This window comes from Helianthus annuus, chromosome 3 (assembly GCF_002127325.2).
Source record: "Helianthus annuus cultivar XRQ/B chromosome 3, HanXRQr2.0-SUNRISE, whole genome shotgun sequence".
In the NCBI taxonomy this organism is placed as follows: domain Eukaryota; kingdom Viridiplantae; phylum Streptophyta; class Magnoliopsida; order Asterales; family Asteraceae; genus Helianthus; species Helianthus annuus.
In genome coordinates, this window is record NC_035435.2 from 161,046,770 (window position 1) to 161,059,622 (window position 12,853).

Sequence of the window (12,853 nt, forward strand, 5' to 3'; positions counted from 1 at the left end):
ATCTTTCAAATTAAATGGTTTTAAATTCTGCCAAAACACTACTCTCTATAGAACACAGACAAACTTAAGTCTTCAAGCCATCAAACATGGTTTTCAAAACTTACTAGTATAAGTTCGATTCGGAAAAAAAGAGTTCAAGATCAATAAAAACAACAAGATTTCCCAACCCATCATTCGCAATATACATTCATAGCTCTGATATTCTTATAGCCTATGCATCACAAAGTTCGTATGTTGCTTCACACCGAATGAAGTAATTATTAGTGTCCGGATTGCGAACAACCCATAATACATGAAATGGAGAATTAGAGCTCAACCATATCTTATGGACAAAAGTTTCAAAATGGTTTTCAGTTCTGATAACATACAACAATTGTTCACCTGAATACCGAACCAAATTAACCCTAATCCAAGTTTAGTAGGGGGTTTACTTTACTCTAATCAAAACTTCGGTAAATGGTTTTAACAAAAGGTTAAGAGTAAACTGTAGTCTTATCCGGTTTGGGGCACTCACACTCTTATCTTCTATTTCCAAAATCTTGTTGCCTTACACCCAGACGTTTCTTAATTGCATCAATCTTGGACTGTTAAAATCAACTGTTAGCCACCAACGGTCGAAGACTAAAATGGTCGTCTTTTTTAGTCTATCATTTTTACACCCTCTTCAACTTCCACCATCTTCAACCTCTTCCTCCACCTTCCACCATCACCAGGTAAGAACTCCAGTCACCACCGTCTCCCACCACTTCCCAAATTCAGCTTTGTTTTCACACTTTCCATTGAAAAGATGTATAACAATCAAATGCAGATTTCAAGAGCCTTATTGGAAGAGGATTAAAACTAATAAAAACTAAGTTTAAAAAAACTAATAAAAATAATGATAATACATCATAGCTCAATAATATCTAGTTCTAGCAATGTGCATTGTGCATAAACAGTAGCATCAGATTATCAACATAAAAATAAGAGTAAATTTCTGGTTTCGTCCTTGAGGTTTGTCAATTTTAACTACTTTAATCCAAAAATCTAATTTATAACAAATCCAGCCCTGAAGTTTGCATTTCTTAACGCTTTTCATCCCTAAGGGTGCTTTTTCATTAATTCTCAGGGATGAAAAGCGTTAAGAAATGCAAACTTTAGGGATGGTTTTGTTATAAATTAGATTTTTGGACTAAACTAGTTAAAATGGACAAACCTCATGGACGAAAACAGAAATTTACTCTAAAAACAAAGATGAAATAGACTAAAGTCCAACTAGATGATTAAATATACAAGAGTAAACTGCAATTTGCGTCCCTATGCTTACAGGCCGGTGTAAACTTAAGTCCCCCAAATGAAAATTCCATTGCCTGAGTCGTTGTTTGAAATTCGCTACAGTCTACGTCCCTCCAGCTAACTCTGTTAGTTTAAATTAAAGAAACAACTATATTACTCTTTTTCCACATTAATCTGCGTCCTATAATTTATTACCATTTATTATTTGAGTCCCTTAACAGTTTTTATTCCTAAATAGTTTCAATTCCAGATTTGGATTTAAATTCAAAAGTCATCATCTTAAGTTCTTCATAAAAGTCTTATAGCCCCTAGAACTTCAAGACACGATATGCAGGGCCGGCTCTTGGGTCGGCTAATCCGTGTCGTCGCACAAGGCCCAAGTTTTCAAAGGCCAGAAAGGTTTTATAAGCTTTATATATATATATATATATATATATATATATATATATATATATATATATATATATATATATATATATATATATATATATATATACAGGGGCGGTTCTTAGAAGGTCTATGGCAGGGCCACGGCCCGGGCAAGTTTTTCGGCCGTAGTGCTAATTTTCCGTATTTCGATCGAAATTTTTTATATATACTATATTTAACCCGGGCTTGCCCGGGCTTTTTTTAGTGCCCGTGTCTTTCGGCCCTGGCACGTTCAACGGGCAAGATCCGCCACTGTGTATATATATATAGGGGAAGGTTCATTAGGGAACACTAAAAAAGTGGGGAACAACGGGGAACCGACTCAAACGAACTCCGATTGTATATATATTAAATTATATATTTAGTATCTGTATCCATTTGTTATGCAAAAAATGCTGGTGGTGCAGTGGAAAAAATCATCTTAAGGTAATGTAAAGGCTTCAAGTTCAAGTATTGGCTCCACTACCAAGGTTTTATTTTTTTAATTCATTTCCCCTTACCCACAATTTTGGGCCCAATTCTTTTTATCGCCCAAGGCCCAAATTTTTTTGTAAGTTCTCGGAGACACTCTGACTATATGTCCTTTAATTCTTAACGAAATCAAGCGGTCCTTGGGTGCATATTGTGTAACTTTTTGAGATGAACAAAACCCGCCGAATAGAATTTCGAAATTCATCACGGCTTGGGAGATTGATGGACATCTTTCGTCTGAAATTTGAAGATTTTTGGTGGGTTTTTGCAAAATCATCATCAGTTAATGTTCATCTCTACTAGCATATCTTCAGTTCATCTGCATCAGTACATATTCTTCTTAAGACATGTAGGGTTGAATTTGTTTAGGTTCTTGTTAAGAACATGTAGGATTGAATTCTTGTCATCATCATACAACAACATTGATTCTTTTTAAGAATATGTAGGATGTTCAGATACTTGTCAGATGACAGAATCTATTCAACTTAAATTCGAGATGAGAAACACAGAATCAAAGAGCAACAACATCACATGATAAGGGTGTAAGGGGCACTTCTCTCTTAGGGGAGTCCCATCTCTTACACACACCCAATCAGCACGCGCCATGTCAACTCCCCTCTTAACTCCCCTCACACCCTCAATTTGATGGCGGCACTCCTCTCTTGGGGACTTGTTTTTTTTATTTTTTTAATTAAGAAAATATTTTTATAAAAAGTAAAACATAATTGCATAAAATAAAAAACTACATTTCATTTAATAAAATAAAAATTACATCGCAATACTACATAAAAATTTTAGAAATTGCACGGCCACCCGTACTTGTTAGCGATGTCGCGCTTTCGGGCGAGGATGAACGGCAACATTTCCGACGGAGCATCGTCGTGTGGCTTGAGGAATGTTTTCATATCTCGATCGTACGTAGTTTCTCATCGTCTCGCGTTGTTCCGTTATGAGCTCGCGAGCCTCCGACTCTCTTTTCTTCCTCAATTCAATCGCCTCCAATTACATCGCGTGCTTCGCTTCTTTTATGGCGGTGTACTCTTTGAATTGTGCCGCCAACTCGGCCGAGCCCTCGGACGATATCGCTTGACGCTTGTCTCGCCGTTGTGTTCTTTGTGGCGAGGGGTCTTCGTTCATATCGGGTATGGAAGGGTCCACGTCAACGGACTTTCTTTTTTGTGCCGAACCTTCCCCACCTTCCCCTTCCTCACCCAACAATGGGACTTGGGCCCATTTGTAGTGTTTTCGAAGGACCTCCCATGCCTCGACATGTTGAAAACCGCTCGGATATTTATCTTTAAATTCCTTTAAAGCGACTTTCATCACGTTGAGATCGCTACACCCGCTTCCTCGTATGCGATCCTACATATTATAAAATAACAAGTGTTAAAAAATATACAACGTTAAAAAATATAATTTTTACCGCTTGTTGGTATAGGCCGTTGAAAAAGTTTATTTTCGTCATCATCGGGCCCCATTGAGACCGTACTTGATGCACGGTCCGGTTACTTCCACCAACGGTGGCGTTATAATGATCTAAAATCCTCCGCCAAAAACCATCGCGGGTTTGTTGATTGCCCTTCTTTTTGTTGGTAGAGCAATGTACCCACGCCTTCGCCAACGCCTCTTCTTGGACTTTTGTCCAATTTTGGCGCTCCATTTTTCCCTTTTTTCCCGAGCATCATCTTCTTCGTTGCCGGCGTCTTCATCCACATTATATTCATCATCGCCGGTGTCATCTTCATAGTCGCCCAAATTTTGAGTTTCGGGCACTACTTCCTCGTCCTCGTCCTCGTGAATAGGTAGAGGACGTTCAACATTTTCTCGTGGAGATGAAACTTGTGGGGAACGAAAACCATACGGGTCGAAGGCGGGGGGTTTGAGGATCCATTGATAACAAATTTTGAAAATAGCCGAAAGTGGGTTGTGGTTGGGTGATGTAAAAGGAGGGGTGTGAAGGTTGTTGGTAAAAAAAACGGGGGTTGTGAAGTATATCCGAAAGGGGGTTGTGGTTGTGCACTTGCACCGCTCGAACCACCACGAGACGGTTGCGAGCCGCGTCCCTTAGATTTTTTCTTGGTCTTGGCTTCGCGGGGTTGGTTCTCCATTGCTCGGTTTGGCTTTGGGTTGTATTTGATAGATTTTTAGAGTATGTTTGAGAATGGGTGTGGTAAAAAATTAGATTGAAGTTGGTTATTTATATTGGTTAAAATTGATTTTTTTTTTAACATTTGACCGTTGCCCAACGTTAAAATCTCGATCCTTGTGCAATTTCTTGTGCGGTGAACATACACCGATCTTGGTCCCCGATTTGCCTCACCGCAGGGATGGCGGCGGTGTTCCCGCTCAGGGACTTGGGTCACCGCTTGCCTCCCCGCATAGTTCCCCGTGCACCCTAATAGTTAACTTACGAGTTCTGAATATGTGGACTTTGGAATGCTACAAACTAAAGAATCTTTTTTCAGAGTGAGAGTAGAGAGAGAAGAAGCCGATGAGGATATTGACGGGGTTTATGCACAGAGTATTGGCACACCCAAGTCAACCATATGCACGCTTCAGGGTTTTTTGTACGCCACATAAAATTTAGTGCCAGACACCAGTCAAGCACATAATTTTAAAGGTTGTATACGCCACCACGTACAAGGTTTAGATTGGTGAATTTGGTGTTATAAACTCTCGTCCGATTCAAACATTAGATTGTTTAAAAATACTATACCGTTAATTATTTTGAAGAACTCCGGTACGGTTCGAATATATTATACCATATTTTTTAACTCTGCCCCGGTTCGAACATTTTGCCGCTTCAACATTATATCGTTTAAAATATTATACTATTAATTTGTTTGATAAACTCCGATGCAGTTCGAATACTATACCGTTTCAATACTTTATCGTTTAAAATATTATACCGTTTTTTTTACTCTTGTCTGGTTTGAACACTTATGTCGTTTCAATATTATATCATTCAAAAAATTATACCGTTTTAATATTATCGTCTCAACATTATGCCGTTCTCAATCTTATACAGTTTCAATATTTTCGTTTTAAATATTATATCGTTTGAAAATTACACCGTTTCAATTTTATTGTTTCAAAAATATTACATCGAAGCAATTTTACTGTTTAAAAAATATAAAATTATTATGAGATATTATGTAATACAAATACGCATCACATAAACCAACAACATAAAAACGACAACATAAGCTTATACATACATAACAAAAGATAAAATATAACCGAATACTGAATACAAAAACAAGAGCAACAGGCTCGTCTATGGCTATGGATCCTGCTGCTGATGGCATCCTGGAGGCGGATGGTACGGTCGTGGAGGTAACCCCTCACGCTGTCGTCGCTCTTGCGCCTCCTCAACCAACCACTGCAGCGCATAAGCATGCCAGCCAACATCAGCCCTTAACTGTTGATACACTGCTGCTCCTGGGTCAGGACCTGGAACGTGATGTGGAAACTGAGGCGCCCCGGGCGGTGGTGGCGGCTGTGGCAGCTCTGGAATGTCCACATCAGAAGCATGCTTCTGTACGACCCTTGGATGGTATGGTTGGGGAGGTAACCCCTCACGTTGTCGTCGCTCCTGCTCCTCCTCAACCAACCACTGCAGCACATAAGCATGCCAGCCAACATCAGCCCGTAACTGTTGATACACTGCTGCTCCTGGGTCAGGACCTGGAACGTGATGTGGAAACTGAGGCGCCCCGGGCGGTGGTGGCGGCTGTGGCAGCTCTGGAATGTCCACATCGGAAGCATGCTTCTGTACGGCCCTTGGATGGTACGGTCGGGGAGGTAACCCCTCACGCTGTCGTCGCTCCTGCGCCTCCTCAACTAACCACTGCAACGCATAAGCAAGCCAGTCGACATCAGCCTGTAACTGTTGATACACTGTTGCTCCTGGGTCAGGACCTGGAACAACGTGATGTGAAAACTGAGGCGCCCCGGATGGTGGTGGCGGCTGTGGCAACTCTGGAATGTCCACATCGGAAGCATGCTTCTGTACGGCCCCTGGCATGGGTGGCGGATAGACCAGGTCGAATTAAGAAACTAGTCAGTCTTGTGACTTGGGGTCCTAAAGACAGTTAAGAGTGAACATCTCAAGTAGTCAATACAAAAGAGAGGAAATTGATGTAAATTTGTACAAAACTAAGAATTTGGGAGTGCTCCAACATCATGTATCTGCTGATAGCAAATAGAAATCTGTTTGTGAGTTAAGAGAGGAATGCAAATGATAACCTATGTAACAGTTAGTCTGCTGGGTGTGGGGCTTGGGTTTGGGCATGGGAAACCCACCCAAGACTTGCACATCATCCCCTATGGGCTTGGCTTTGGGCGTTGCCCCTCTAGCGTTGGTATTGTGCGAACCCAAGCCCCCCCACCCCCACAGTCTTAGAAACTTAGAATCCCCAATTCCTCATAAAAGTCAAAACTACCTAGCCACAAGGGTGTTCTTCCCCTAAACAAACATTATGCTTACTTACATAAAACATAAACAATTGTTCATCATCTGGCATCTGCTAATTAACCCAACCAGCAAGCAGTGTAAAAAGGAGAAATCAATTTCATAATTAATGTAACACATACTCGAATTTGAAAGGAGATGTTAAAATTGGAGAGAGAAACAAAGAGCAGCAACATCACATGATAATTAATGGTTGTTAACTTACGACTTCTGAATCTGTGGGCCTTGTAATGCTGCAGATTGGAAAAACCTTTTTTAGAGTGAGAGTAGAGAGAGAAGAAGACGATGAGGATAGTGACAGGGTTTATAATTTATTAGTGAGAGTCAGGGGTGTTCAAAAGTATCCGTATCCGAAAATCCGATCCGAAATATCCGATACCCGAATCCGAAATATCCGAAAAATCGGATATCCGAAATTTCGGATATCCGAAATTCGGATATCCGAAATTTCGGATATCCGAATTTTTTGGATTCGGATTCGGATAGTGATTTTCAAAATTTTCGGATATTTCGGATATCCGAAATATCCGAAAATTTAATTTTCATTGTTTTTCGGATATCCGAATATCCGAAGTATCCGAAAATATCCGAAATATCCAAAAAATATCCGAAAATATCCGAAATATCCGAAAAATATCCGAAAACTTATATTTGGATATCCGAAACTATCCAAAATATCCGTTTCCAAATATGAAAAAAATAATAAAAAAAAATTAAATAAAAAGTTGAATTTTCGGATATCCGATTCACTATCCGAATCCGTATCCGAAATTTCGGATACGGATTCGGATAGTGAAATCTGGTATCCGAAAATTTCGGATATCCGAAATTCGGATATCCGAATTTTCGGGATATCCGAAATTCGGATATCTGAATTTTCGGATATCCAGTTTTGAACACCCCTAGTGAGAGTAGAGATAGGCTTTCTTAAAAGAACTTTTTTGTTAGTGAAATTACATTTAACTCAAAAATTATTTTTGGCAAAGGTACTTTTTAACGTGTGACTTATCAAAAGAAGTTTTTAAAAAGAGTTTGAATGAGTTTATAAGATGGGAAAAGTCCAATAAGTTGTTTTAAAAAAGTGTTTGGATAAGTTTATAAGGTGTGAAAAGGTAATATTTCATTAAAAGGAGTTTCAAAAGTCAAGATTTCCTAACTTTTCAAAATGACTTTTTCACCTTATACAAAGGTTGTTTCTAAAGGTCCTTTTCACTTATCTAAACATTATTTCCCTTGAATAATCCGAACTAGTTGTTATTGGTCAACAATAATCTCAACTGAGTTTATGCCCAACAGCGGTCCCAACTTTTTCATTTTTTTTGTATAATGGTCTGTCATTAAAAATAACTTAACAGAGTTAAGTTTTTTTTACCAAATTACAAACCGATGTTTTCGGGCTTTTGATTAAAACGAGGATACGAGTCGAAGGATGTAAAACTTACCTCGAACGAGTGCTCCAAACAACGAAAACGGTGCTTCAATTTGGGTGTTTAAACTTCCAATTAACAAAAATCAAGCCGTTTGGAGCACCATCTTGATGTTTCGAGGTAAGTTTAACATCAGTCGATTCGTATCCTTGTTCTGATCAAAAGCTCTAAAACATCGGTTTGTAATTCGAAAAAAAACTTAACTCCATTAAGTCATTTTTAACGAATTACCATTATACAAACAAAATGAAAAAAGTTGAGATCACTGTCGGGAATAAACTCCGTTGGAATCATTATTGGCCAAAAACAATAGAGTTAATAGCCAAAATGGTCCCTGAGGTTTGCTCACTTTTGCCACTTTAGTCCAAAATCCAAAATTTTTAAATCTGGGTCCCTGAGGTTTGCATTTTTTTGCCATTTTAGTCCAAAAATAAAATCTGATCAGATTTCTCAAAAAAAACCCTTAAGTTTTGTCCTTTTGCACAGGGGTAAAATGGTCATTTTCATTTTATTATAACTAATTATTAATTAAAAATAATAAACCTTCTCTCTCTGCAGATATAAACACACACATCCTCTCTCTCTCTCTCTTCACAAGCACCACCACCACCTCTCTCTCTTCACAAGCACCACCACCTCTCTCTCTCTCTCTCCCTCTACTCCTCTCTGCCGCCACCACCGCCACCTCCTCACGCCGGTGACACTAACCTCTGTGTAAATCCTTTATTAGCTGCTACTCATCAAGCTAACGGCAGTAGCAGCGTTTACAGGTGTAAATCGACGAACAACAACAACAAAACCGCCACTGTCTCTCTCTCTCTTCTCCCTATCTCTCTTCCGGATGGATCTAGGTTGTTTGCAGGTGGTTGGTGATTAGGGTTGTTTGCAGGTTGTTTGGGATTAGGGTTTCGGTGAGGGTGGTGATGGTGGATGGGGTGGTGGGTTTAATAGTGGTGGTTTGCAGGTTCTTGGGATTAGGGTTTTCAGTAGGGGTGGTGGGTTGAATCGTGTTGGTTGCTGATTTGGGTTGTTGCAGGTTTGGGGTTAGGGTTCCGGTGGAGACGGTGGCGGTGGGAGGGTTAGTCAAAGACGGTTTGCAGATGGTTGGTGATTAGGGTTGTTGCAGGTTTGAAGGTGGTTATGGTGGTGTGTTGTTGGAGGTGGTGGGTGAAGGAGGGAGACAGAGAGATGGTGGTGGTGGATTAATGGTGGTGGTGATGAAATTGGGTGCAGGTCTGATCAACCTGGGTTTCTTGTTGCAGGTTTGAAGGTGGTTGTAACAAACAGGATGATCAAAACTTGAACCCAGTCCTTTTATTCACCACGAGGCTGTGATGATTTCACCTAATCCGAGTCAAAATTGGGTCAACATTTGAGATTTTCTGCAGCTTGGCGTGGCAGAATCGGAGGAGGGCAAGTGCGCTTGCAACCTCTGTTTGCAGCCATGGCGGTTATTCCTCCTTGTTCCCAATGTAAAACAGATCTGAGCCTCGTTTCTTTTTACAAATCGGTTTTTGTTTTGATTTGTTGTTGGAGCCTCGTTTCTTTTTACAAATCGGTTTTTGTTTTGATTTGTTGTTGGAGCCTCGTTTCTTTTTACAAATCGGTTTTTGTTTTGATTTGTTGTTGTCTGTATTTTGATTTTTGTGATGGTTTCTGGTTTTGTGTTTTAGAGAGAGAGAGAGAAAGAGAGGGGGATACGAAGGAATGTTGATGGTGGTGAGGGGTTTTATTATTTTTAATTAATAATTAGTTATAATAAAATGAAAATGACCATTTTACCCCTGTGCAAAAGGACAAAACTTGAGGTTTTTTTTGAGAAATCTGACCAGATTTCATTTTTGGACTAAAATGGCAAAAAAATGCAAACCTCAGGGACCCAGAGTTAAAAAATTTAGATTTTGGACTAAAGTGGCAAAAGTGAGCAAACCTCAGGGACCATTTTGGCTATTAACTCAAAACAATAAGTTCAAATTACTTAAATCCAATTTGCCAATTTTATTTAGTGGCATTGATCCTCATAGCTTCCAGCTCAAAGTTTAATGCAGGGTTTTCTAAGTAAAAATAATGATAGATTATGTCAAAAACTTTGATTCAATGACAATACAGTATGAAACATGAAAGGTGAGGTCATGTTGAATGAAAAGTGTCAACTCAGAATGGCTTTCAATCTATCATACTTGATCCTTCAAATTAAATGGTTTTAAATTCTGCCAAAACACTACTCTCTATAGAACACAGAAACTTAAGTCTTCAAGCCATCAAACATGGTTTTCAAAACTTACAAGTATAAGTTCGATTCGGAAAAAAAGAGTTCAAGATCAATAAAAACAACAAGATTTCCCAATCCATCATTCGCAATATACATTCATAGCTCAGATATTCTTACTTAGCCTATGCAACACAAAGTTCGTATGTTGCTTCACACCGAATGAAGTAATTATCAGTGTCCGGATTGCGAACAACCCATAATACATGAAATGGAGAATTAGAGCTCAACCATATCTTATGGACAAAAGTTTCAAAATGGTTTTCAGTTCTGATAACATACAGCGATTGTTCATAGGAAAAAAATATGAAACCAAAAGATGATTTGTAAAAGCCTCATCAGCTTCATATACATCCACCCAACTGCCAAACAAAACAAGAAAAAAAAAAACAAGTATCAAGATCACAGGGTGCTTAGTGACTCAAGATTCCCGGCATAAAGTATAAAGAAGCAAAATATGATATTGCTTACCATAATAGCATCAATCTCCTCTTGAGTCATTGGAGTTCTTTTGGGTTGTAGAGAGGCTTTCCCACCTAGAGTTTTATCAGATGGAGCAGACCTTGAGAAAAAGGTGGAAGGAACATCACTGGCGGCAGGTGTTGCTTGGGTCTGAGTCGCTGAACCTGCAAGACGAGTGGACGACGCAATTAGCTACAACTTAAATGTCCCAAAATTGATAATATATGAGCAATTAATTTGTGTGAAGTATTTTTGTAACATAGTTCTTGAATTATCTAATATTATATACATTAGCATACCATTTGGCTGCAATAGCTAATGGTATAAGTGAGTTTTGCCGTGTTTGATATCTTACAGGTTGTTCAAAGCTCACTTTTACCATGTACATCCACATCTTGGATTGCCGGGATTTGTTACTATCATCCATCCATCACCCAAATACGGAATGACTTGTGAGTTCAAGATGATAGTAGAGCACGCACAATAGTGGGTCACTAAAAACACCCCTCTCTCACACACACCCACCCACATCATGTCCTCTCTTCAGTCTTCACCACATCAACACCTCCCTCCTAAAAGCTTGGTTTTAAAAAGCACAAGGCAATACCGCTTTTCGTATGTGAGGCGCAAGATGTTTATATAAGGTTTCTAGCATCACACTTACCCAAAACCTGGATATAAATAAGCTCTAAATATGTTATAATGTAAATGACCTATATGTACAATCTAAAAAGCTACATCAACAACACCCTGATGAGGTGCGCCTCAAGGCCATTTTACGTGCACCTCACCTGTGCCTTTTGTACAGCCTGCAGCTCACCTAGTCGGAAGCTAAGCAGCTAACAAGCCTACGCAGTTGCGCCTAAGGTCGTCTCGCGCCTAGGTATACTTTTTAAAACCCAGCCTAAAGAAACGCCCTATTGTCTATACTCTCACACAATTAACACCAATACTAACACATTTTCATTTGTATGCTTTCTGTATAGTAAAATCCAGTAAAGCAAAATCTCTTGAAATTTCATATAATCAATTCATCGAAACCAAATCGAAACTCAAAAATCAAAGTCATCTCTTTCTTTGCAACACCACTCTATGTTCTACTGATTTTATGACAACCATATTACAAAAAAAGTAAAAATTCATTCTGATACAAACATCTATCAGTTTCACTATTCAATATCAGTTCATAATCCTATACTTCACATCAATTCTCATCAAATCAGAACAAATCCAATCCTCTTATTCCAACCCTAACCCTAACCCTAGCTTAACCAATAACACATCTTCTTACATTCAATCAAGCAATTCAATCTAACAAATATCATGATCCAAACCTAAATTAACAATAAACAACAATCCACACATTTACACAAACAAATTAAAGGAATAAAAAAAACCTAGAGATTAAAACGAAAACAAACCAGAAGGCTTGGGATGACGCTGAGGAAACTTGATCCGTGGAATTCTCTTCATCGCTTGTGCTGCTCCCATATCTCGGTCGATCGGCGGTGACGGTGGTGACGGTGGTGGCGGCGGCGACGACGAACGCGACCAAGGTATAGTTTGCGGTTGCGACTTCCGAGGGGGGTTTCGTTGGTTATAAAATAATGAAAAAAAGTTGCGACATTTCGTATCTATTGCCATTTTCTAATTTTTAATCCAAAGGAATAAAAAATTTTAAAAAGTTTTAAGAGTTTTGTTTTTTTTTTTCTATTTATTTGAGGAAATTTTACACCAACGGTTTAAAATTATTAGATCACGAAAAATCCTGATATAAAAACTACTAGGTTATGATACGGAAACTTCCTGGGTAGGAAAAATCACTTTATATTAATCGAATTATATCGTTAAATAAAGAACATATATTTTCAAACATTATTTTGTTTTATAATTGTTTTGAATTAACGATTGTAGCTGAGATAAATTTTAACATAATTGACAAATCTATACAAAACATATATTAAACAAATTTATTGGGTTTACTCCTGAATTGGTGTATAGACATTATGTCTAGTGGAGATGGATATGATCGGGTGATTTCGCTGA

The 12,853-nt window shown here is 38.7% G+C and overlaps 2 protein-coding genes across 6 annotated transcripts; both read right to left on the bottom strand.

Annotated features, from left to right (window-relative positions):
* Positions 1 to 5,331: 5,331 nt before the first annotated feature.
* On the bottom strand, positions 5,332 to 6,957 carry LOC110930239 (basic salivary proline-rich protein 1-like). 5 transcript variants are annotated; one of them, XM_022173511.2, is made up of 2 exons: positions 6,855 to 6,957; positions 5,332 to 6,259 (listed from the first exon to the last, which is right to left on the bottom strand). In XM_022173511.2, exon 2 carries the CDS (start codon positions 6,200 to 6,202, stop codon positions 5,459 to 5,461), a length of 744 nt encoding a protein of 247 aa, XP_022029203.1. In that variant the 5' UTR covers positions 6,203 to 6,259; positions 6,855 to 6,957; the 3' UTR covers positions 5,332 to 5,458. The 5 variants fall into 5 exon arrangements, with proteins under 5 accessions (XP_022029203.1, XP_022029204.1, XP_022029205.1 ...); XM_022173512.2 differs by having other exon boundaries at positions 6,772 to 6,925; XM_022173513.2 differs by lacking the exon at positions 6,855 to 6,957 and adding an exon at positions 6,669 to 6,789.
* Positions 6,958 to 10,375: 3,418 nt separating this feature from the next.
* LOC110930240 (amyloid beta A4 precursor protein-binding family B member 1-interacting protein) lies at positions 10,376 to 12,477 on the bottom strand. The gene is made up of 3 exons (XM_022173514.2): positions 12,229 to 12,477; positions 10,817 to 10,971; positions 10,376 to 10,707 (listed from the first exon to the last, which is right to left on the bottom strand). The coding sequence occupies exons 1-3, from the start codon at positions 12,449 to 12,451 to the stop codon at positions 10,690 to 10,692; spliced, it is 396 nt and encodes a 131-aa protein (XP_022029206.1). The 5' UTR covers positions 12,452 to 12,477; the 3' UTR covers positions 10,376 to 10,689.
* Positions 12,478 to 12,853: the final 376 nt, after the last annotated feature.